This window comes from Trichechus manatus, unplaced genomic scaffold (genome assembly GCF_000243295.1).
Source record: "Trichechus manatus latirostris isolate Lorelei unplaced genomic scaffold, TriManLat1.0 scaffold00093, whole genome shotgun sequence".
NCBI classification, from domain to species: domain Eukaryota; kingdom Metazoa; phylum Chordata; class Mammalia; order Sirenia; family Trichechidae; genus Trichechus; species Trichechus manatus.
Genome location: NW_004444029.1, coordinates 6600428 through 6625101, shown reverse-complemented (window position 1 = coordinate 6625101; position 24674 = coordinate 6600428). Strand labels below are relative to the sequence as shown.

General features: G+C 46.6%; 1 protein-coding gene across 1 annotated transcript in view; it reads left to right on the top strand.

Moving 5' to 3' along the window:
* The window catches only part of LOC101350828 (maltase-glucoamylase, intestinal), a 250622-nt gene that overhangs the window by 209062 nt on the left and 16886 nt on the right, over positions 1-24674 (top strand). Inside the window, exons 23-36 of the mRNA XM_023736869.1 lie at positions 2809-2897; positions 3738-3787; positions 4334-4501; positions 10070-10222; positions 10549-10749; positions 12823-12977; positions 14195-14363; positions 14626-14722; positions 15582-15694; positions 16984-17109; positions 18710-18838; positions 19332-19439; positions 19718-19780; positions 23933-24067. Of these exons, the coding sequence (XP_023592637.1) occupies positions 2809-2897; positions 3738-3787; positions 4334-4501; positions 10070-10222; positions 10549-10749; positions 12823-12977; positions 14195-14363; positions 14626-14722; positions 15582-15694; positions 16984-17109; positions 18710-18838; positions 19332-19439; positions 19718-19780; positions 23933-24067 (1756 nt within the window). The remainder of the gene's footprint in view (positions 1-2808; positions 2898-3737; positions 3788-4333; positions 4502-10069; positions 10223-10548; positions 10750-12822; positions 12978-14194; positions 14364-14625; positions 14723-15581; positions 15695-16983; positions 17110-18709; positions 18839-19331; positions 19440-19717; positions 19781-23932; positions 24068-24674) is intronic.

Here is a 24674-nt window from a genome sequence, read left to right as displayed (position 1 = left end):
AGAACCTTCCCAACTCTTCCAGCAGAGGCCGTGCTGCCGCTTCCAACTTTCTGGTCATTTTGTATACAGGTAGTCCCTGACTAATGATACCTTCAAGTTACGATGAACCACGCTTAGGACCTGTGGTTTTTTGTTTTTTTTTTTGTACATCTTATCGTTTTGTAATATGTAGTAGGTACAGTGTTGCAGCTCATAATTTGCTGATGTTATCATTCTCATGCCAACCTCCAAAGACAAATAAAGATCAGATTTATAAAGATACTGATAATAAAAGTCAATAATAATGAAAACTAAGAAAAAAATGAGGTATTCACTTACTTCAAAACTGACTTATGATACAGCCATTGAAACAGAACCCTGTTGTAAGTTGGGGACTACCTGTACTTTCTTGCTCCTTAGCTAATTTCCGGAATACTTTAAAAATATTTTAATCATCGTTATTTTTTCTCTGTATTTGATAATGTTATTATCTGAAGTCTTTGTTGCTGTTGCTGTTGTTGTGTGCATTGAGTTGATTCCAACCCCTAGCGACGCTATAGGACAGAGTAGAATTTCCCCATAGGATTTCCAAGGGTGTAATCTTTATGGAAGCAGACAGCCACATCTTTCTTCCATGGAGCGGCTGGTGGCGTTTGAACTGCCGACCTTTCAGTTAACAACTTAGCACCTAACCACCGTGCCACTGGGGCTCCTTCTGAAATTCTTAAAACCGCCAAACCAAACCCGTAGCTGTTGAGTCGATTCCAACTTGTATTGACACTATAGGACAGAATAGAAGTGCCCCATAGGGTTTCCAAGGCTGTAAATCTTTACGGAAGAAGACCGCCACATCTTTCTCCCTCAGAGCGGCTGGTTGGTTTGAACCACTGACTTTTCAGTGCAGGTGAGCGCTTAACCATTGCGCCACCGGGGCTCCTCTGAAGTCCTTAAACCAAACAAACCCGTTGCGGTCAAGTCGATTTCGACTCATAGCGACCCTATAGGACAAGAGTAGAATTGCCCGATAGGTTTTCCAAGGAGCAACTGGTAGATTCGAACTGCCGACTGTTCGGTTAGCAGCAGAGCTCTTAACGACCGCGCCACTAGGGCTCCCTGAAGTCCTTAGGAGAATTTAAATCTATCTTTGGTTATTTTTACTGACTTTCTTTCCTCCTGGCTTATTTCCTTGTGTGCTTAGTGATTTTTCAAAATGTGGTTATCGTAAGGGCCCAAAGACGGGTCCGATTCCTCCAGAGATGATTTACCTTCTCTTTGGCCGCAAGCAAGGGATGGCTGCCAACTGGGGGTCGTGTTAGTCCCCTTCAATGATCCCAGCTTCATGTGGGAACTAGAGGTTCAGCTTCTCTTTGGACACCAGGCCTCGTAGCCTGATCTTAGCACTGGTGTAAACATTTGTCCTGTGTCAATGTCGGGTTTTGCTCAGTGAGGACCCTTTTGATTTAAAACCAAACCAAACCAAAAACCAACTCCAAATCATGGCGACTCTACACGTGTCAGAGTAGAACTGTATTCCATGGGATTTTTAATGGCTGCTTTTTGGGAAGTAGATTGCCAGGCCTTTCTTGTGAGTCTACCTCTGGGTAGACTCAAACCTCCAACCTTTCAGTTAGCAGCTGAGTGTTTTAACCATTGGCACAGCCACCCAGGAACTCCCTTTGGTTTTTAGCCCACCCGTTTGTTTTATTCTGCTGCTGCTGCTGTTTTGGCCTCTTGGCTGTATCTCTTCTTTTCTTATAAGCCGCGCAATGTTTTAATAGGAATATGTGTTGTAATTTACCCAGGATGGAGTAGTATTTTGGTGGGTGCATCCTCCAGAATATTAGTCCGCCACACTGCTGGACTCTTAACGTATCTAAACTGTACTTCTTGTGTGTCATTTTCTACCTTGGTTATTTGGCAAATGTGTCTTATCTTTCTTAGACTAGTTAAGCTCATCAAGGTTGGGGCGATGATTTAGGCATCTCTGTGTCTCCCAGACTCCCTAGCAAACGGATGGTTCTCAGTGCACGTGTGTTCAATGAAAGCAGATGATTTTGTTGGTAGCTGAGCCTGGCTTGCTGGGCCCAGTGGAAGGCTGGCCGTGACAGCGTACGGCAGGGCGTGGTAGTGAAGAGTACGTCAGGTGCAGGCATTGGAAGTTACCCCAGAGGGGTGGTGCGGTGAGGAGAGATCCCAAATGAAATTGTACTTTCTTTCCGCCCCCTCTTCTCTGTGTCCACCTATCTCTCCATCTCTCTGAGTAATGCTGTGTGTTTTCTGTTCTAAATCACAAAGCAGATAATTAGGTTTTCTTTTTCCCTCAAAACAAACTAATAACAAATCAAAGAAAGGTGCCGTTATAGAGTCAGCCCTTATTGTATTGTCTTATTGTTTTCCGTATAAAAATGGTCCTAAGGCCAGGAAAAAACGACATCCTCCCCGCCCCCCCTTCTCCCACAGCTAGCATCTCTGCAGTGAGCAGGCGGCACCAGCTGTCTGACGTCTTTCTTTTCTCACAGTCTGTATTCTGACAGCGGCATCAGCAGCTTTTACTGAAGCTCCTCATGACTCTGGTCCTGAAATTCTTGCCACCGTCGTTTTTTTTTTTTTTTGTACTGCAGATGTTTCAGGTTTTCTATCTCCTGTGACATTACTGAGATCAGAGAAAGATGCTCCTGCCGATTTTGCCTTCCTGCCTGGTAAAAAGCAGAGTCATTTGCCACTAGTAACTTCACTCCTCGGAAATGTGATGGACACAGTGCCAGCTCATGTGGCAGCATTCCCGGGTTCCTAAGTCTTTGTCTCTTACATAAATCTTGTTTTCCACAGTCGGCGGAACCCTCTCGGCCTCATCATTGCCCTAGATGAGAACAAAGAAGCCGAAGGGGATCTCTTCTGGGATGACGGAGAAAGCAGAGGTGAGCACCGCCGTCGTAACGCTGCCATCTCTGAGCCTCCATCTCTGGCCCGTGGCCCTTCACACCTGCGGTTCATCGGCTGTGATTTTGTTTCTGATTGCACTGCTCGGGCATAGTGGTAGGGGAACCACAGATGGAGGAAAACCTCATTTCTAGCTCTTAGAATTCTACTATCCACCATCAATGTACATGGGTTGTCATTTTATCGTCAACCAGTACCTGGAAGAAATGTTTGCAAGACTGTACCTGTAATTCAGTGTATGCGTTTCTCTAAATACACTTATGAACAAATGGTGCTGATATGAGAGATGGACTCATGCCAGTGAGGCAGTGAGAATGCACTTTTGCAGTGGGTATTCATCTGCTGTTGTTAGCTGCTGCTGAGTTGGCTCTGACTCGTGGTGACCTTATGCACAACAGGATGAAACCTTGCCCAGCCCTGTACCGTCCTCGTAATCGCTGCTGTGGTTTTGAGTCCACTGTTGTGGCCATCGTGCCAACCCGTCTCACTGAGGGTTTTCCTCGTTTTCACTGACCCTCTACTTTACCAAACAGTATTCATCTAGCCGTGCTTTCTAGCACATTTTTCTGTCTCCAGTATACTAAGAAATTCTGTGGCCAAAGCTTGGGAAATAGATTTGCTTGAGGTGTATGCCTCGGCAGCACATGGAAGGGAGTCTTTTCAAGGTTATGGTGGAGGGAAGGGAAAAGCAGTGGCTTGGCCTTGGAGACTCTGGTCATGGTCTCGTCGGTCTCAAGATGTAGCTTTGTGTGGGGGAGGGGGGCTAATATGTCCCTCTCTGGTAGGCAGAGTCTGACTGGTCTTTCTCTTGCTTCCAGATACTGTGGCCAATAACACGTATGTCTTCTGTAAGTTTTCTGTCACCCAGGTGAGTAGCATACTTTTATGAATTGTATGTCTGGGCTTTCACCTGATCATTAGCTCATGTGTGTTGGTGTGTGTGTGCAGTGATATTTGTGGCCTCATATGCATTTCCGAATACAGGTGAACATGTCTCAGTTTATGCTTTAGCTCCCAATAATTGAATCATCCATGCTGGCATAAGGAGGCAGTGATATGGATAAATCAAAGCAGTCAGAGTCTCCAAGTGAGGTTTTTAAAAGTGTCTTTCTGTGTGTGTGTATGTGCATGTGATCCTGATTTTTTTTTTAAAATTTTTGCTTAGGGGATTATAAAGCATATTTGTATTCCTTGAGCACATGTTAGTAGAGATAGCTAAGAGGCCTTCAGAGTAGTTGGGCATTTGGTCTATGATGGATATTGGGTGACTTGAGAATCTGTGGTTGGGTATCTGGTCTGTGTGGATTACTGGGTGACCTGAGAATCTGTGGTTGGGTATCTGGTCTGTGATGGATACTGGGTGACCTGAGACTCTGTGTATGACAGGCAGCCCGTTTGCTTATTTGTTTTGCAGAACCAGTTGCATGTGAATGTTTTGCAGTCAGCCTACAAAGACCCCAATAATTTAGCATTTGAGGAGATTAAAATCCTTGGGATCCAGGAACCCAGCAACGTTACTGTGAAGCACAATGGTGTCCAAAGTCAGACTTCTCCTAAAGTCACGTACGATCCTAACCTCCAGGTAAAATCCCATTTTGTTGAGATGGCTTATCAAGGATTCTTTGTAGCCTCATGGGCTTCCTTCTTGCAAGTTGCATGGGCTCCGGAAGGAGCAGAGCAGGCGCTGAGGCCTGTGGTGGGGAGGGCTGAGGGGTGGGGAAGAAAAATAGGAGGAGGGGCCACAGCTAGGATGGGTTAGGAGCTGTTGAAGAACTGGATGAAGGTAAAATGGCCTTTTCGTCCTTCCTTCTCAGTCCCTCAGTCTGCTCTCGCTGATGAGAAATAGTTATGATGGGACAGAAGAAAAGCATAGTTAGGAGTCTGGGGAATAGGATTATAGGAAAAGAGAATCTGAAAGCTACTGGTTGATGCTAGAAAAGTAAAGATAGCAGGTGGAATCTCAAGAAATTAAGAATTTGAAGTGCAGTTTTTTCTGGTGGCGCAATGGCTAAGCGTTCGGCTGCTAACCAAAAGGTCGGCAGTTCTGATCTACCAGGTGCTCCTTGGAAAGCCTCTGGGACAGTTCTGCTCTGTCCTATAGGGCTGCTGTGAGTCACAGTCAATTCGACGGCATCGGGTTTAGATTTTTGGTTCTTATTGAGATAGACTCTCATGTAAGCATATACATTTTTAAGAACTATTTTAAAACAAAGGATTTCATAATCCTAGCTAATGGCTACTTATTTGATTAAAACCCATTGCTGTCCGGTTGATTCTGACTCAGAGGCACCCTACAGAACAGAGTAGAACTGCCCCATAGGGTTTTCTAGGCTGTAATCTTCATGGAAGCAGACTGCCACATCTTTCTCCTGTGGAGGGGCTGGTGGTTCCAACCACCAACCTTTTGGTTGGTTAGGAGCTGAGCTTAACCACTGAACCACCAGGGATCCTTACTCATTTTATTAGATGATAATAATGCAATAATTTTTCCTCACTTGTAATGAGACCTGATACCACGGAACAGGTTGTAACCAGTCCCTCTGATATCTTAGCATTTTGAAGAGTCCTTTCCCCAAATACCCCTTCCTACTGGTTCCCCAGGTGACCAGAGGTGAGGAGCTGCTGGGTCAGCATGGATTGTGAGGGACCTTCCAGATTGGGGGAAAATAAGTAAATTTAGCCTTCTACTATAATGACTTATTGATCACATTTGACATCTTGTGCTGACAACACACATTGGTGATGCATAGATTATAAACTTAGAAATAAAGAATTGTGTGGTTGGTTATGGGGATGGCAATGTACAGGTCATTTGGAAGGAGGCACATAAATGTGACAATAAACTCTGTGTATGTTTGTTAATTAATTAATGTAACAACTAATATAACACCAAAGGAGTTCTTTTATCCCTTGATTTTGGGTGAAGGGGAGACACAATCTAAACCCGCGAAACTATGAGGAAGAGGACAAGGAGCCCAAACCAGCATATAAGGAAATGTTAGCCTTTATTATGTCTATTGTAAAATCTATTTTGTTACGTCTATTGTAAAATCTGTCTATTGTTAAGACACACTAGGAAGAAGGACCTGGTGATCTACTTCTGAAAAGAATTAGCCAGTGAAAACCTTATGACTAGCAGCAGAACATTGTCTGATACAGTGCCAGAAGATGAGATCCTCAGGTTGGAAGGCACTCAAAATACGACTGGGGAAGAGCTGCCTCCTCAAAGTAGAGTCGACCTTAATGATGTGGATGGAGTCAAGTTTTTGGGACCTTCATTCGCTAATGTAGCACTACTCAAAATGAGAAGAAACAGCTGCAAACAAGATGGATTGACAAAGTGGATGCAACAATGGGCTCAAGTATAACAATGATCATGAGGATGGCACAGGACTGGGCAGTGTTTCGTTCTGTTGTACGTGGGGTCACTACGAGTTGGAACTGACTCTATGGCACCTAACAACAACAATGACATTGTAAAATCTATCAGAAAACCTGAGAATGTAATGTTAAAGCCTTACTGAGGTGGTTGAACAAACTTCTTGAAGAAGGCAAGGCTAGAGCTGGGCCTTGAAAGATGGTGTCTCAGGTAGGATGGTGTTCAGCTGCAAGTGATCAAAACCCAGAAAAGTGGTGGTTTGAACCAGGGCTTCAAACTGATTCATTCTGGTTCGACCCCCTGCTGAGAATTTACATTTCCATCCCAGATATACTGAATAGAATCTACACTTTAACAAGATCCCTGGATGATTCTTATTTATGATAAATTTGGAGAACTGCTGCTCTACTAGTGATTTTCAGAATTGGTCCCTAACCAGGAGCATTGGCATCCCCTGGGAACTTGTTAGAAATGCAGATTCTCTACAATCATTTTGGAAAACTATATGGCACTTCCTTAAAAAGCTAGAAATAGAAATACCATATGATCCAGCAGTCCCACTCCTAGGAATATATCCTAGAGAAACAAGAGCCATCACAACGAATAGACATATGCACACCCATGTTCATTGCAGCACTATTCACAATAGCAAAAAGATGGAAACAAACTAAGTGCCCATCAACAGATGAATGGATAAACAAACTATGGTACAGATGCACAGTGGAATACTACGAAACAATAAAGAACAATGAGGATTTTTCGAAACATCTCACAACATGGATGAATCTGGAGGGCATTATGCTGAGTGAAATAAGTCAATCAAAAAAGGACAAATACTGTATGAGACCACTAGTATACAAAATCATGAAAAGGTTTACACACAGAAAGAATCAATCTTTGATGGTTATGAGGGAGGGGAGGGGAGGGAGGGAAAAACACTAAATAAACAATAGATAAGTGGTAACTTTGGTGAAGGGTAAGACAGTACAAAATACTGGGGAAGCCAGCACAGCTTGTACAAGGCAAGGTTATGGAAGCTCTGCAGACACATCCCAATTCCCTGAGGGACCAAATTACTGGGCTAGGGGTGTGGGGACCATGGTCTAGGGGAACATCTAGCTCGATTGGTATAACATAATTTATAAAGAAAACATTCTACAGCCTACTTTGGTGAGTAGTGTCTGGGGTCTTAAAAGCTTGTGAGCAGCCATCTAATATACTCCACTAGTCTCACACCGTCCATAGGAAGGGAGAATGAAGAAAATCAAACACACAAGGGAAGATTAGTCCAACGGACTAATGGACTACAACTACCACGGCCTCCACCAGACTGAGTCCAGCACAACTAGATGGGGCCTGGCTATCACCACAGACTGCTCTGACAGGGATCACAATAGAGGGTCCCGGACAGCTGGAGAAAAATGGAGAACAAAATTCTAACTCCCAAAAAAAGACCAGACTTACTGGTCTGACAGAGACTGGAGAAACCCTGAGAGTATGGCCCTCAGATGCGCTTTTAGCTCAGTAATGAAGTCACTCCTGAGGTTCAGCCAAAGATTAGCCAAAGATTAGACAGGCTCATAAGACATAACGAGACTAAATGGGCACACCAGCCCCGGGGCAAGGACAAGAAGGCAGGAGGGGACAGGAAAGCTGGTAACAGGGAACCCAAGATCGAGAAGGGGAGAGTGGTTGACATGTCATGAGGCTGGCAACCAATGTCACAAAACAATATGTATATTAATTGTTTAATGAGAAACTAATTTACTCTGTAAACCTTCATCTGAAGTACCATAAAAAATTTAAAAAAAAATGAAGCACAGTTTAAAAAAAAAATTCTCATCAGGAGTTCGAACCGGAATGAACCGGTTTGAAGCTCTGGTTTGAACAGACTGGGTTTTTTATGTAGGCAGTAAGAAGTTTAGAAGGTGGTCAGTTGCTGGCATTGCTCAGTGGCTTAGGCTGTCGGGGTTGGAGTCTTTTCTTCTCTTGTGATTGGAGATGGTTGCTTAGCTCTAGTCACCGCGGTCCTGTTATAGCAAAAAAAAAAAAAAAAGAAAGAAAGAAAAGGAAGCAGGAGGAGGAGGAAAAGGCGAGGGGCAGGCCCTTAAATCCAGAAGAAACAGCAGGCCCCAGGGGACTTGTACTTAATAATAACCACAGCTGTGTTCCACGGGTTAACAGTGTAGTTCTTTAGGGGAACTTTGGTATCCTGAACTAAAATAGTGGGTAAGAAGAGTGCGAGAAACCCTGGGGGCGCAGTGGTTAAGCACGCTTGAGTACGGACCAAAAGGTTGGCAGCTGGAACCCACCAGCAGCTCCACAGCAGAAAGAAGCAGCAGTCTGCTTCCGTAAAGATGACAGCCTTGGAAACCCTATGGGGCAGCTCACTCTGTGCTACAGGGTCGCTATGAGTTGGAATCCACCCCACGGCAGCGGGCCTTTAGAAGGGTTCATAGGGCAGGCAACAAGCAGCATATTCCACAAGTGGGCACCATTTACCTAGATTCCGCATTCCAGGTTATGGCATCAAAACAAGCCAACCCAAGGACTGATAATAACCGTCTATTAGCCTGTGAATCCGGTATAAGCAAAATGGGTAGGGTTCGCTTTTGGAAGGAAGTCAGTTTGGACAGATAACATTATGGCCAGATTTTGGAGGGCCTTAGGTGCCAGAGGAGTCCCTGAATAATGCAAACAGCATGCTTGGCTGCTAACTGAAAGGTTGGGGGTTCAAGTCTACTCAGAGGCACCTCAGAAGAAAAGCCTGGTGATCTACTTCCAAAAAAATCAACCAATGAAAACCCCATGGAGCACAGTTCTTCCGTGACGCTCATGGGGTTGTCATGAATTGGAATCAACTTGACAACAACTAGTTTTTGTTGGTTGGTGCCAGAATGAGAAGGTCACACTTGATCTAATTCTCATATTGATCCTTGAACCAAGCTGGTACCGTGCAGTCAGCCTTTTTCTTGGGGAGAGTAACAGACATGGAAGTGCAAGGAGAATTTACCCTAGAGAGGGGCTGGAGGAAGGACGATCATCCTCAGAAGGCGATTGTATTACTCCAGACACATGAGAATGTTCCCGGGGTAAATTGCTATTGAAAGAAGAGACAAATATAAGAAAAATGTTTAGAAAAGTATTAAACGTTTGAACAGGTGACTGGGATTCCAGGGAGAAGGTTTCAAGCTTTGAGCCTTTGCAATGAGAGGGGTGAAGAGGCTGGGCTGTTAAGACAGGGAAGGAAATTTCATGATTTGGCTGACTCACTGATTTTGCAGTTGATAAAACTGAGACCCAAAGAAATTGAAATGATTTGTCTAAATTTCCACAGTGGAATGGGATGAGAACTGTGTTCTTGCTACCAGTCCAGACCAATGGGGATCACTGGTTTGGGGAGCGAGGGCCAGAGGATAAGCTCAGTGTGGATGGTGTTGTGTGTCTGTGTGTTGTGTTACAAGGGGTAGTGTGGAGGGAGCTAAGAAAGCAAGGAGGCGGAGGAGGCGTCAGGGAAGGAGAGAGAAGGAGTGACGAGAGAGAGTTGTATTGACCTGCGGCTTTTCAGCATGTCTGCCAAGATTCAGCTAGAGCTGTGACAGCTGCCATTGGTTATTTACCCCTTAGGGCCCTCTTCAGATAAGCTCCAGGGCTTTCTTGCTTGGACTGATGAGCCTCAGGTTGATTTCTATTTCCTGTCCTACAAAAGCTTCAGGCCTTACAAGGCCTGGGCCTGAGGATGGATGTCCTTGTCACTCCCCGTTCCTCCAGGTGGCCATTATCACAGAGCTCAGCCTTCTCCTGGGGGAGGCGTACACGGTGGAGTGGGGCGTGAAGATAAGTGATGCAGAGAAGATCGACTGCTACCCGTACGAGCAGGGTGCTTCTGCAGAAAACTGCTCGGCTCGCGGCTGCGTCTGGGAGGTGAGCCCGCTGATGTGGTGAGGGACGACAGACTCCTGTCCACTCCGTGTGCAGTGTTCATGAGCATAGCACCACAGCTTTTAACCTGCACAGGGGAAGGACTTCCAAAGGATCCTGAGCTTTACCTGGAGACAGGAGTGGGGCCCTTTGCAAAGAGTTTTCCCAGAGACCAGGAATGTAAAGGGTCTTATGTCACCACCAGATGGGATATAGGCAAACAAGGCCTGGGCTGGCTTTCTCTCACTGTACATTTCCTTTTCCAACCCTTTTCTCCTGGACGATCCTTGCACCCCTTGCTGACCGGGGACTTTGACCTTGCGTTTCAGGAATCCACTACTGAGGGAGTCCCTTTTTGCTATTTTGTCAACGATCTGTACTCTGTCAGTAATGTTCAGTACAACGCAGACGGGGCCAGCGCCGACATCTCCTTAAAGACTCGTCTTTATGCTGATGCCTTTCCTTCAACCCCCGTGGCCTCCCTCCGCCTGGACGTCACCTACCACAAGGATGACATGCTGCAGTTCAAGGTGAACACGGTGGATGCTCCACATGCCAACGAGGTCACTGTCAGCTCCGTCACGTTTTGCTTGTAGTCAAGGTTGCTGCTGTTGTAGTGTGTTGTCAAGGCGATTTTACGGAGCAGAACTGCCCTGTAGGGTTTCCAGAACTGTAATCTTTACGGAAGCAGATTGCCAGGTCTTTCTCCCACATCGCAGCTGGTAGGTTCAAACAGTGGACCTTTCAGTTAGCAGCTGAGCACTTAACCGCTGCGCCAGGAGGGCTCAGGTCAGACCAGCGTGGTATTGTCTCAGTGCGATTCACAACCTGACATTACCTGGACGGTACATGTTTTTACCTCTTACTGCAGGCACAATGCTCCTTTTATCTCCATTCTCACTAAAGCGCTGTCTTGGGTTGGGGGCCCTTAATGGGGTTGAAATGAACCAACTTGCCTGGGTTTCCGGCCTTAACTCTTGCCTCCACTGACCCCTACTCTACCTACCGTACAGTAGCTCTCATGGAAGCATCTGCCTTTCCAAGCCCACATCAGTACTCTGTGCCTTGGAGGCTGCTCTTTCTCTGCTTGCTCTGCTTAGTTAATGGCTGCGAAGCTTTTAGGACTCAGCTTGTGTCTCCTCCATGAAGCTGCCCCAGGCTCCCAGAAACACTGCTAGGCTCCCAGCCCTTCTCTATGGCTCTTGAATATACCATGGACTGTCAGAAGAATGAACAAGTCTGTCTTGGAAGAAGAACAGCCAGTGTGCTGCCTGGAAGTGAGGATGGCGAGACTTCATCCCAGCCCATATCATCCCGGCATTGCGGCATCTCTCGCCACCTCCCGTTAGCACAGGACTCTCGTGTTCAGTTTGGTACCCGTAGTGTCTAGGATAGAATCAGGCAGGAATATACAGTAAAACCCGTGAAAGCAGAACCTGTGTAAGGCGGACACCTGTCAGAGAAGGAAAATGCGAATCTTTTCCACTAATAGAGAGCAATAGAAAAGCGGTAAGACTGCTCCCTGTCAAAGGTGGAAAACTTTCGAGACCCAGAAGAGCAAGGCTGTCCCATCGAGTTCCGGCTCTCATAGGTTTCTCTGCAGTAGGTGCTGAATAAATGAAATGAAATCTCATTTTTAGCAAGGACATCTATGATTGTTATAATCAAATAGAATTTATATTTTTGGGGGGGATGTTTTCCCAATTTAGAAAGGTTTTCAGCTACATAGTTATATATACTCACACACCCACATACAAAGTAGTAAAATACATTCATAAACACCAAACTGATTTTAGACTGATTTTCCAAGCTAGTAACAATGACAAAGTGAATGTGTCAGTTTAATAGAGGTCTTACAGTTAAGATGAGGCAGACTCAGATAAATAAAAATGTCAAATCTGACATTGATCTTTGACATTTCAGTTCAATTCCAGGTTATTGTTAGGTGCTGTCCAGTTGGTTCCAACTCATAGTGACCCCGTGTACAACAGAACGAAACACTGCCCGGTCCTGCGCCATCCTCACTATTGTTGCTATGTTTGAGCCCATTGTTGCAACCACTGTGTCGGTCCATCTCATTGAGGGTCTTCCTCTTTTTCACTGACCAGAGGGACCAAGCATGATGTCCTTCTCCAGGGATTGGTCCCTCCTGATATCATGTCCTAAGTACATGAGATGAAGTCTCGCCATCCTCACTTACAGGCAGCACTCTGGCTGTACTTCTTCCAAGACAGACTTGTTCGTTCCTCTGACAGTCCATGGTATATTCAATATTTTTTGCTGACACCATACTTCAAAGGCATCAATTCTTCTTCCGTCTTCCTTATTCATTGTCCAGCTTTTACCTGCATATGAGGTGATTGAAAATATCATGGCTTGGGTCAGGTGCACTTTAGTCCTCAAAGTGACATCTTTGCTTATCAACACTTTAAAGAAGTATTTTGCAGCAGATTTGCCCAATGCAATACGTCAAATCCCAGGTATCATGAGCTTAAAGAAGACAAACATAGCATTCAGACTCTGTCAAAGACATTGAAGTTCTGTTAAGGATGTAGGTTTTAAGAGAATTCTCCTTGTCTAAAATCTGTTTCCTCTGGTCTTAGATTTATGATTCCAGCAACAGTCGGTATGAAGTCCCAGTGCCTCTCAACATACCCAGCACACCGTCCAGCACCTCTGAGGGTCGGCTCTATGATGTCCTCATTAAGAGGAACCCGTTTGGGATTCAAATTCGCAGGAAGAGCACAGACACTATCATGTAAGTGGCTCCCACCTTGCTGGGAATTGACAGACATCCCCAGACACTCACTGCTAGGCCCATTGTCCTGGGCAGTGTCCTGCCTCAAACCATCCCCGGTCCATTTCCAGATTCGTGAATAAGTTGTTTCTTTTGAGGCTGTTCTTATGGGAAATCTTTAGCGCCCTGGGAATAATGACTGAGGTAGGTGCATGCACCTGGGCCTTCATTCAACAAATGTTTATAGGGTGCTTCTGTATGAGGTGCTACTCTAAGCACCATGATTATAGACATATGAGGTCGCTCTCCTCATGACAAGAGATTATAGTAAATAACAAAGACAATTTAAGTTAAAATACAAACAAAGAAGTATAGATGGGAATGACTGCTGTGTAGGATAAAGAGCAGGGTAACTGGGAGTTTTGAGGGGGTTACTGCTTTAGGTACTGTGGTCAGAGAAGGTCTCCCCAAAGGGGTGACATTGGAAATAGGACCTGGGTGAAGGGGAGGAGCTTCCCATGTGGAGATGAGGGGAGGGGAAGAGCATTCAGACAGAGGGACTAGTAAGTGCTGAGGCCGTGAGACCAGCAGAGTGGACATTTAAAGAAGAGGAGACGCTGAGGTCGCTGGAGCAGGGCAGCAAGTCAGGAGGTGGCACTGGGAGATGAGCTGGGTGTCCGGTGGGCTCCAGATCAGAGGTGGCCTCGAAGGCTCCGTAAGATGTTCGACTGAGAAGCCACTGAAGAATTGCCAATGGAGGAGTGACGCCGTGTGAGTTGTTGTAGTTAGCAGCCGTGGAGTTGATTCTGTGGGTAGAACTACGTGCCGTAGGGTTGTCAAGGCTGTGACCTTTTGGAGGTAGATCACCAGGTGTTACTTCCAAGGCACCTCTGGGTGGGTTTGAACCACCAGCCTATTGGTTAGTAGTCCAGGGCTTCCTCTGGATGCTATGTAGAAAATGGGCTGTGAGGGTCAGGGTTGGAAATGAGGGCTGGGATGGTGCAGTTGAGAGGGTGAGAAGTGATTAGGTTTCCTACTTTGAAGAAAACTGGAAGGAGAGGTATGAAGGCTGATCCTAGGCTCTTAGCAAGGGTATTTACGATTGTTTTCATTAAATGGATTTATGTTTTGTGTGGAGAGGAGCAGGTTCTGGGTGAGGGCAAATCAAGAGTTCCTTTAGCCTTGAAAGTGAGCTCCTTGAACTCATTTCTTCTCCAAATCGACCCTTTGTGTTGCAGCTGGGACTCTCAGGTCCTTGGCTTCACCTTCAACGACATGTTCATCCGCATCTCCACTCGCCTCCCCTCCCACTACGTCTATGGCTTTGGGGAAACTGAGCACACAGCCTTCCGCAGAGACCTGAACTGGCACACGTGGGGCATGTTCTCACGGGACCAGCCCCCAGGGGTAAGGACAGAGCGTTTGGGCTCTGTGTTTCTGCCCGTCTCCCATCACACCACACATGCTTTGTGCTGCGTCTTCCCAGACTCGACGTGGATGGTCACGTTCTGCTTTTAGAAAAGCGGGCCAATTCCCATGCTCCCTTATTTCTTGTGGATTTAATTTAGTATGTCACAGACTGGACCTGTCCTAGTGGTCACTCTTTGTCGAGTTTGTCAGCCACAATGTCTTTTAACCTCCTACCACTTCTCCTCTGCAACTCCCCCAGTACAAGCTGAACTCTTATGGCGTGCACCCCTACTACATGGCGCTGGAGGAGGACGGCAACGCCCACGGAGTGCTCCTGCTCAACAGCAACGCCATGGGTAAGATGGTGGCGGCGGCGTCTCTAATTTTCGTGAGCCAGTTGTTCCTGGGTAACTTCGGGGGTGTTTGGCTTAGCTGCCTAGGAAGTGAAGATTATTATCTGGTGGAGAGTGGTTTTTGTTTGTTGTTGTTTGTTTTACTTTCCTGCCCTTTCTGTTTAGTTGAGTGCTGTAGCAGGTGATATAAGAACTAAAGCACTTCTTGTTTGACAGAAGTCACTTAAGAAGGAATAACATAACCAAGCAAGTCTCAGATAGCTTCCCTGAAGGTCAGCCCATGGGAGCGGTCTGTATAGTTTGGATTATTGACACTATGGGTCAGAGCACTGTTGTAGGGGTGGAGTGTGGAGAAAATCTAATGGTATACAGGAAAGCCTTAAATCCAGGGGTGGGAAAAAATGGATGCATATAAAAGCTGGTGAAGTCCAAATAAGGTCTATACCTGAGTTTAGAGTATTTATCAATGTTAGTTTCAGTGGTTTTGACAGTGTACTATGATTCTGTAAGATATTGTCATTGGGGGAAGCTGGGAACTCTCAGTACTATTTTTGTAACTTCTTATGAGTCTTAAACTATTCTAAAATAAAAAAAGTCATAATAATATCTAATAAAAGAGCAGAATAATCAACCATATAATAACATAATAAAACACACCAAAGGGTTGGGGGGGGGAACCAAGGAGTGAGACCCTATAGGCTTTCACTTAATCTCTTCAGCTCTGTGAGGGTTTAATGCAATTAAACATCTGCTTTAATTCTCTACAGTAGGGGACATGGCAAGAGGAAGAAGGTATGAATTTCAGGAGTGGTTGCTCATCTTGAAGGTGTCCACCTTGGCTGATATCCTCCTATGTTTTCAGATGTAACGTTCCAGCCCATGCCTGCCCTGACATACCGTACCACAGGGGGAATTCTGGACTTTTATGTGGTCTTGGGGCCAACCCCAGAGATTGTCACTCAGCAGTACACTGAGGTAGGAGGGAACTCTGTTAGTACCAAGTGTTATAGAGCACATCTGTGTAGCACAAACCATCTTAGGCACATTCATTTCTATGGATCTCACATGATAACTGGAATTGTTGGTCTTTCTTGGAGGCAGGAAGATTATAGAATAAAGGGCAATAAATACATTTCAATAACCATTAAGTTTGAAGCCTCTCTAAGCATCCCAGAGTAATAGAAGTAGTTGTGGTGGTAGTGGAGGGTGGTGGTAGTGGTGATGGTGGTGGTGATGGTGATGATATAATGATGTTGGTGATGGTGGTGGTGGTGATGGTGGTGGTGGTGGTGATGATATAATGATGTTGGTGATGGTGATGGTCATGGTCGTGGTGGTGGTGGTGGTGGTGGTGATGGTGGTGGTGGTGGTGATGGTGATGATATAGTGATGTTGGTGATGGTGGTGGTCGTGATGATATAATGACGGTGATGGTGGTGGTGGTCATGGTGGTGGTATTGGTGGTGGTGACGGTGGTGGTGATGATGATATAATGATGGTGGTGGTGGTGGTGGTGGTGATGGTAATGATGATATGATGTTGGTGATGGTGGTGGTCGTGGTGATGATGATGATATAATGATGTTGGTGATGGTGGTGGTGATGGTGGTTGTCGTGGTGGTTGTGTTGGTGGTGGTGGAGATGGAATTGTAGGGCGGGATGATGGTGATGGTGGTGGAGGTGGAGGTGGGGATGATGGTGATGGCAGTGATGTGAGTGGGGGGGTGGTGGGGTGATAGTGGAGGTGGTGGTGATGATGGTGGTGTGGGTGAGGATAGAGTGGGGAAGGGGTCGTGGTGATGGTGGTAGTGCATGCTCGCCATCATTCAGAGCACTTTCCACGCTTTAACTCACTCAGTCCTCACAAAACACTATGAGGAAGATACATTTATTATCCCTGATTTACAGGTGAAGAAACTGAGACACAAAGAGCTTACTTTTTTTTGCCCAAGTTCACACAGCCAGCAGGGACAGGAGCCCGTATATTAATCCAGGCATTTCACCTCCAGTATCTCTGCTCTTGATCAGTAAGCTCAGCTGCCTCTAGGGTCAGAGTAAATTCAGGTTTTCCAGAATGCCTAGAGGGGGAGTTCCAGTCTAGCAAGAAACGCCTCCTGGGCTTCCCAGCAGTTCTGCGTTCCCTTGATTTCTCCCTGGGTTTGAATTTGTGATCGCCTAGCTCAGGGCACTGGAAAAACTTTAGTACCTTGTGTACAGCCTCTGTTTGGTTTCTCCTTTTTGAGGTCTAATGTTTCTATTTTCTAGTTGATCGGCCGTCCTGTGATGGTGCCTTACTGGGCCTTGGGGTTTCAGCTGTGTCGCTATGGATACGAGAATGACACGGAGATCGCCAACTTGTATGATGCAATGGTGGCTGCCCAGATTCCCTACGTAAGTTCTCATCTGTGGTGTGCTGGCCAGGGGACCTCACGGCTAACTCCCGCCGTCTCTGTGCTGGGATTCGTTTGGCTGGTTTTTTGTAGGGTTTTACAAAGTTACAAAGGAGTCCTCGTGGTGCCGTGGTTAAGCGCTCGGCTGCTAACTGAAAGGTCCGTGGTTAGAACCCACCAGCTCCTCTGTGGAAGAAAGGCCTGGCAGTCTGCTCCTGTAAAGATTACAGCCTCGGGGCAGCTATGGGACAGTTCTACTCTGTCCTGGAGGGTCGCTATGAGTCGGAATGGACTTGATGGCAGTGGTTTTGGGGACAAAGTTACAAAGTGCTTTCTCATGCAAAATCACATTGAGCCTCACCCCAACCCTGTGACACAGGTGGGGTCATTGTCCACATTTTGGAGGGAAGGAAGCTCAAAGAGTCACAGCGATTTGCCAAAGGAGGAGCAGGCACAGGCTCTGTACCTCTAGGGCTCTTTCAGCTGCATCGCACTTCTTTTGCAAGACTTCAAGAGAGTCAAAAGATGGCTTGGTACCGTAAGAATAAATGATCCCCCAAAGAGCTGTTTTGCTTCATTAAAAAAAAAAATTAACCAAATTAAGTCAAACCAATTTATGGGTCAGTATAACCTCAGTCCCAGCGCTTCTCAGACCCAGCAGTTCAGTGTCCCCTGTTTTTAGCTCATCACTGGCTCAATCAGCAATCCTGGGACTGGCTTCCGAAGGGATACACATGGAAGTAACCCATTCCTTCACCTGATGACGGGGGTGGGGGTGGGGGTGGGGTCCAAAGATCAGACAGCATATCCCGTGAGCCACGTATATATTTGATAGTATTTCATTTACTTTTCTATTGTGTACGAAGTTCATATTAATGGAAGGTAGAGAATGCAATATCTCATGCAAACGGTTAAGTGCTGGACTACTAACTGAAAGGTTGGTGGTTCTAACCAACCCAGAGGTGCCTCAGAAGAAGGGACTGGCAGTCTGCTTCTAAAAAGTCACAGCCTTGAAAGTCCTATGGAGCACAGTTCTACTCTGCACACATGGGGGTCCCATGAGTTGGAATTGACTAGTTGGCTTGGTGTCTGGCATTGGCATCGGCAACTAGTTGGTTGATGTCTGATAATCCTCAATACTGGATATTCCAAAAGAATCGCAGGTTTATGTTTTGTTTGGATTTTTAGTAGCTTTCTGCCCTTGATGCATTAGCACTGAGTAGGTAACATCATGTTATTCTCTCTGCACATGGACCACTGGTACCAGGCTCTGTACCTTGGGGAAGGTAACAGCAATAATTCCTTATACTGTAAGTTAACAAGCCCTTTCTCACCCAGTATTTTCATTTATCCTCATAACAGCCCTACCAGATAGCCATTATCATCCCTGTTTTCTGCTGATCTAAATTCTGCTATTTTACAACTGAAAGTTTGCAAGTTAGGTGAATTGCCCAGGACTCAGCAACTAACAAGTGACAGAGCTGGGATTTGAAAGGGTCAAGAAGGAGCTGTCTGGAATTCTCCATCGGGTGGTAGAGGTTGCTCTGCATGGAGCCCAGGCTTCTGTGACAGCAGCCACCTGTGTCCTTGTGTCCCTGTAGGACGTGCAGTACTCTGACATTGACTACATGGAGCGGCAGCTGGACTTCACCCTCGGCCCCAAGTTTGCCGGGTTACCTGCTCTGATCACGCGCATGAAGAACAATGGGTTGCGGGTCATTCTTATCCTGGTTAGTCCTCTGTGAACGGGTGGGTCACACATGAAGGGGATAGGACACGGGTGGGTCATCTCTCCCGGTTAGTCCTCTGTGAGTGTGGTGAGTCACGCATGAAGGCCAGTGGGATTCATGTCATCCTCATTTTGGTTAATCCTCTGTGAACACGTGGGTCACATGAAGTTGATGGGACACAGGTCATTTATCATGGTTAGTCCTCTGTGAGCATGTGGATCATGCGTGAAGTTGATGGGATGCGGGTCATCTGTTCCTCGTTAGTCCTCTGTGAATGTGTGGAGTCTGGGGGAGAAAGCCTTTTATTGTGTTTCTTTCCACGGTACAAGTGGAGAGACTGAGGTTCAGTAAGAGAAGTGCATCACTCAGAATTTGCAGAAGCTCTAGCGCTCAGGTTGAAGCTGGAGCCTTCTCTTTTGAGACGTTCTCCTTTTTACTGTTCCTAGTCATTCTCTGGCTTTGCTTTCCCCACCTGACCCATGCTTTGTTTCAGGACCCAGCCATTTCTGGTAATGAGACCCAACCCTATCGTGCGTTCACCCGGGGCCTGGAGAACGACGTCTTCATCAAGGATCCCAATGGTGACATTGTCTGGGGAAAGGTATGACTCAGCACCCCAGCCTGGTAGCGTGTTTGTGCATGTTGATTTGGACCCTTTGCAGTGGGCTCTGAAGTCAAAACTCTCATCTTCTCAATCAAAGTATGTTGACACAGTTAAGGACTTTCTAAGGAATGTAGATGCATTGTGGGATCCACTTTCTCTACATGAACATCGAACAATATTAGTTTGGGTTTTAGTGTCCCTTAGGCTGTACTCTGTAAAGGAACTTACCCAGTGCACGGCATTTGAACAGCTTCCTCTTCTCTTCCTCCCCACAGGTCTGGCCTGATTTCCCTGGTGTTGTCGTTAACGACTCTCTAGACTGGGACAGCCAAGTGGAGGTAAAGGCCTTTGGGGCGTCATGTGCAGTCAGATTGCCAGGAAGGGGCATCTGTACCCAGGACAAGGGCGTGCCCATCCGTGGACATGGGGTGTGATGGGGGGTGGCACTGAGAGAGCCTGTCCTGTGTGTCTGTCCATGTGCGATCACGTTACACATAACATTTGACTCCTGATTGGGAGGCAGGTACTGCTACCCCAGGAGGACTAAGACTCAAAGACCTTAAAGAGCTTGTCCACGTTCACAAGGTTTTAGGTGACAGAGGTGATTTCAAATTCAGGACTGCCAGATTCCCAAGGCCCCTGAAATCTCCACTGGATAACACTCCAAGATGTATCTTTTCCTTGAATTGGTGTATACGTTGCTGTTGCTGTTGTGCTGCTTCCTCGGGCTAACCCTTTTGAACCGTTCTTACCACCTGCCTTTAGTGACCAGGTCCTTTTCTCTGTGAATCTGTGTAATGTGGACAAGTTTCTTCATCTTCACTCTTATAAGCCCCCTCATCCCTACTTGAATTTCTCAACCTTGACCTCTTAGATTCCAGCCTTACATGAAAACTTCCTTCTGCGGGGGACCAGTTCTTACGTGTAATGGTTTCCAGATAATCTGCTCTGTGGACCTGAAATCCCACCCCCCACTCAGTCTTTGTTGCTTGAGTGAATATATGGTTCCTCGCTGGTCCAGGAAGCCTTCAGCTCCATCCCCTGGCCAAGATGTGTGCCCAGTGAACTGACATCAGCTGTTGGCTCTGTTGTCACTTCCTCTGGCAGTACCTGTGAGCAGGGTCCCATACTTGGGACCAGGCTGCATGGCCACTGGACTTGTTTCTTTATTTCTGGCATTGGGTGCAGTAGAACAGCAGAGGCAGAGCTGGGCAAATTTCAATGTTTGGAAAGAATGATGAGTTAGACATAGCTCAAGGTTGTTTCCCTTTTGTCTACCCCTGATCACGTAATACAAAAAGCGTATGTCAGACAACAACAAAATAAATAAAAATTTAAAAAATGCTAAAAAGGGTAATATATATACATATATGTGTGTGTGTCTGTGTGTGTGTGTGAGAGAGAAGGACTCAAAGGAGAGGCCCTATCTTCCCACTCCCCTGTTGCTTTTCCGGAGGGTCACCTGAATTTTGGTGGTCCATGCCACCCACATGGTCACAGGGACCTGCCAGGCCAGTGGAGCTCAAGACCGTGGCTCCCTGACTTCTAAACCATCAGGCTGTGAGAGGAGCCACTTCAGCAACAAGGGGTTTGTTGTTTTCAGTGGTTGTCGAGTCAGCCTTGACTAACGGCGACCTCACGTACAACAGAATGAAACGTTGTTCAGTCCTGTGCCATCTTCACGATCACTGGTATGCTCCCGTCCATTGTTACGGCCACTGTGTATTTTGAGAGACTTCCAGCCTGGGGGGCTCATAATCCAGCACTATATTGGACAATGTTCTGTTGTGATCCATAGCGTTTCATTGGCTAATTTTCAAGAGTAGATCACCAGGCCTTTCTTCCTAGTCTGTCTTAGTCTGGCGTGGGCCTGCTGGTATTTGAAATACCAGTGGCATAGCTTCCAGCATCAGAACAACTTGAAAAACACCACAGTACAACACACTGACAGATAAGGGGTTGGCTTCTGTCACGTGAGCCCTACGGTTCATGAGCCAGTAGGGGCAATACTGCCACCTTGAGGGTATTTGGAGATCTGTGGGACAGTGTGGGTTACCACAACAGAGGAGCTTTTAGAGGGCAGGACCAGGGGTTCCCATAGTTCTGATTGTGGGGGTTCTTCACAGAGTTCTCCTGCCCCGAATGCAAACAGCACCCTGACGAGAAATGCTTCCTTGGTGGTCATGTGATCTATTAGGTAGCACATAAAAGATTCTCAGCAGGTAGGACAATTACAATTATGCATATTAATAACACTTACCTGATGAGGCTGAGGGGGAGGGAGCTACCGGTGTCCAGGTCTGGCCTGGCTGATGGCAGCCTCTGGTAAAATCAATACCCAGGAAGCCGAGCTGAAGCAGATTCCTGGGTCCCACACTCAGATTCCGATTCAGTGAGTCTGGGGTGGGTCAGGACTTGGTGTTCGGTAGCACACAGTGGATTCTGATCGGTGACCCTGGGCTAGACACGCGGGTGGGCACGTCGCTGGTTGGGGGCAGGAAAGTGAAGGCAGAGAAACACAGCAGGAGCAAGGACAGGCTGCTCAGTGGGGAATGGCAGACTCCCTTTAATTACGGGGTTCATCAGAGTAGTCCTTAGTGAGGTCAGTCTCCCAGGGCTGGGCAGACGCCCGCCGTGTCCAGAGGAGGCTGCAGTTCTGACCCAGACCCTGTGGTGTTTGCTTATTCTCATCCTCCCACCCCACCCATCATTTCCAGCCCTGCTCTCAGTTTCTTGTGACAGGCTCTCTGTCAGGTGCCATGGTTTCTACCTCGTTTGCCAACAAAATGTCGCCCTGGCCACCTCCCGCTCATGAGTTCCTCTCACTTCTACTTCTCTGTGAGCAGGATCCCTGTGTACTGACGTGGTTCTCTTCTTTCTCTTCCTCTCTTGCCTTTTATCTGGACACGTGGGTTCCTTCTTGCCTCTTGTCCACTTCAGATAAGATATTAAAAAAAAAAAAAACTAAACCCGTTGCCAGTCCAGTCGTTTCTGACTCATAGCAACCCTATATATAGGACAGAGTAGAACTGCCCTATAGAGTTTCCAAGGAGCACCTGGTGGATTCGAACTGCCAACCTTTTGGTTGGCAGCCATAGCTCTTAACCATTATGCCACCAGGGCTCCCAGATAAGATGTGGAGGTCCCCTAGACCATATTCTCTTTCTGTTTTCTCCCCCCAGCATTATTTCACTCTTTAACTCTTCAAGTGTACTAACTAATACAGATGGACCTGTTTACTGAGACATACCAAAGATCATATAACACCTGTCAGTCTCGGTCTGTCCTGTGGTGGCTTGTGAGTTGCTGTGATGCTGGAAGCTATGCTGTTATTTCAGATACCAGCAAGGTCACCATGGTGGACAGTTTTCAGCGAAGCTTCCAGACTAAGACAGACTAGGAAGAAAGGCCTGCCGATCTGCTTCTGAAAATCAGCCAATAAAAACTCGAAAGATCACAACAGAACAGTGTCTGATATAGTGCTGGAAGATGAACCCAGAGATTGGAAGGAGTATGAGGATGGCACAGGACCCGAAGATGTTTTGCTGTGTTGTACATAAGGTCACCACGAGTTGGAGCTGACTTGCAGCAACTAGCAACAGCAACAAAGGACCATACAGTTCCATAAAAAGCAACATGGTACACAGGAATTTATGGATATTTGCTGCTGCTGCTGAGCGGTGTGAATCCAGGATTCTATACCAAGCATTTATTTCATGTCAGTTTCTAAGTCAGCGCTGTGGGGAATGTAAAGACCAATCGGAAGAGTCTCCGACAAGGTCTGTGCCCTCAAACAGCTAACAGTCTAGCTAAGGAGTTGTACCCTGGCTCTGCTTTCCAAATTAAAACAAAGACACAGCTTTTACTATTGCAGGGACGATGAAGAGAAGTGCGGGTTGAAACTTCCTCTTTAATCCTCCAAATGTACTTTACACACAGCTGAACGGGATTCCATGTGATTCTGAAACCACAGAGCACGGGTGTGTGCGAATTAGATATTCTAATATCTTGGACTGACCTTCCCCTTCCTCTGTTACTTACTCCCACATTTGAGTGGGAACGGCACAGGAGGGGATCCGGGATGTCCTTCCCCCCGGTGATGGAGCATTCCATGCCTGTGCCTTTCAGGCATCGTCTGCCTCGACCCAGGCTTTGTCCCCTGAGGGGTGCTTGGCAATCTGCAGGGCAGGAGTTGAGGGGTGGACATCTAATACCTGAGGTGGTGATGCAGGGTGCTGATTGTTACCAGTCATGTGGGTAAGAGGAGGAAAAGTCTCTCAGTGCGTCCCAATCTGTAGGTGTGTGCAAGGCACCCTGTATCTTCTGTGTATACAGTGTATTTCTACCAAGCCGAGAAAGTGACTGTGCTGTGTTTGGATTACCTAGCACCACGCTGTACGAGGCTTTGCACAGCCTAAGTTCTTGGTAATGCCTGTTTGCCTTCTAATATGTTTGTCTGGGACAAACAAATTACGTTATATTTTTTACAGCAATACCGAGCTTACACAGCCTTTCCAGACTTTTTCCGTAATTCAACCATCGAGTGGTGGAAGAGGGAGATGAAGGAAATGCACACCAATCCACTGAATCCAGAGAAAAGCTTGAAGTACGACGGCATGTGGATTGTAAGTGTGTGTGGGGGGGGGTGCGGGTGTGGTGTGTATGCATGTGTGGTGTGTGTCTGTGGGGTGTGTGTGGTGGGGGAGATACGTGTGTGGTGTCTGTGTGTGTGTGATGTATATGTGGGGTATGTGTATGTGTTTGTATACACATGGATGGGTGTTGCCTATCTGTGTATCTGTGTGTGTGGTATGTATGTGGGGTGTGTGTGATGTGGGTGTGTGTGGGAGTACATATGGCTGGACATTGCCTATCTTTGTATGTCTGTGTGTGTGTGGTGTATAGTTGGGATGTGTGTGTGGTATATATGTGGTGTGTGTACATGTGGATGGGCATTGCCTATCCTGTGTATCTGTGTGTGTGGTGCATGTGTGTGTGGGGTGTGTGTGTGGTGCATATGTATGTACGTGTGCACATGTGGATGGACGTTGCTGTCTTTGTGTATCTGTGTGTGTGTTGTGTGTGTGTATGTGTGGTGCGTATGTGGGGTGTGTATGTGGGGTGTGTGTGTGGGCTGTGTGTTGTATATATGTGGTATGTGTATGCACATGTGTATGGGCATTGCTTGTGTGTGTGTGTGGGGTGTGTGTGGTATATATGTGGTATGTGTGT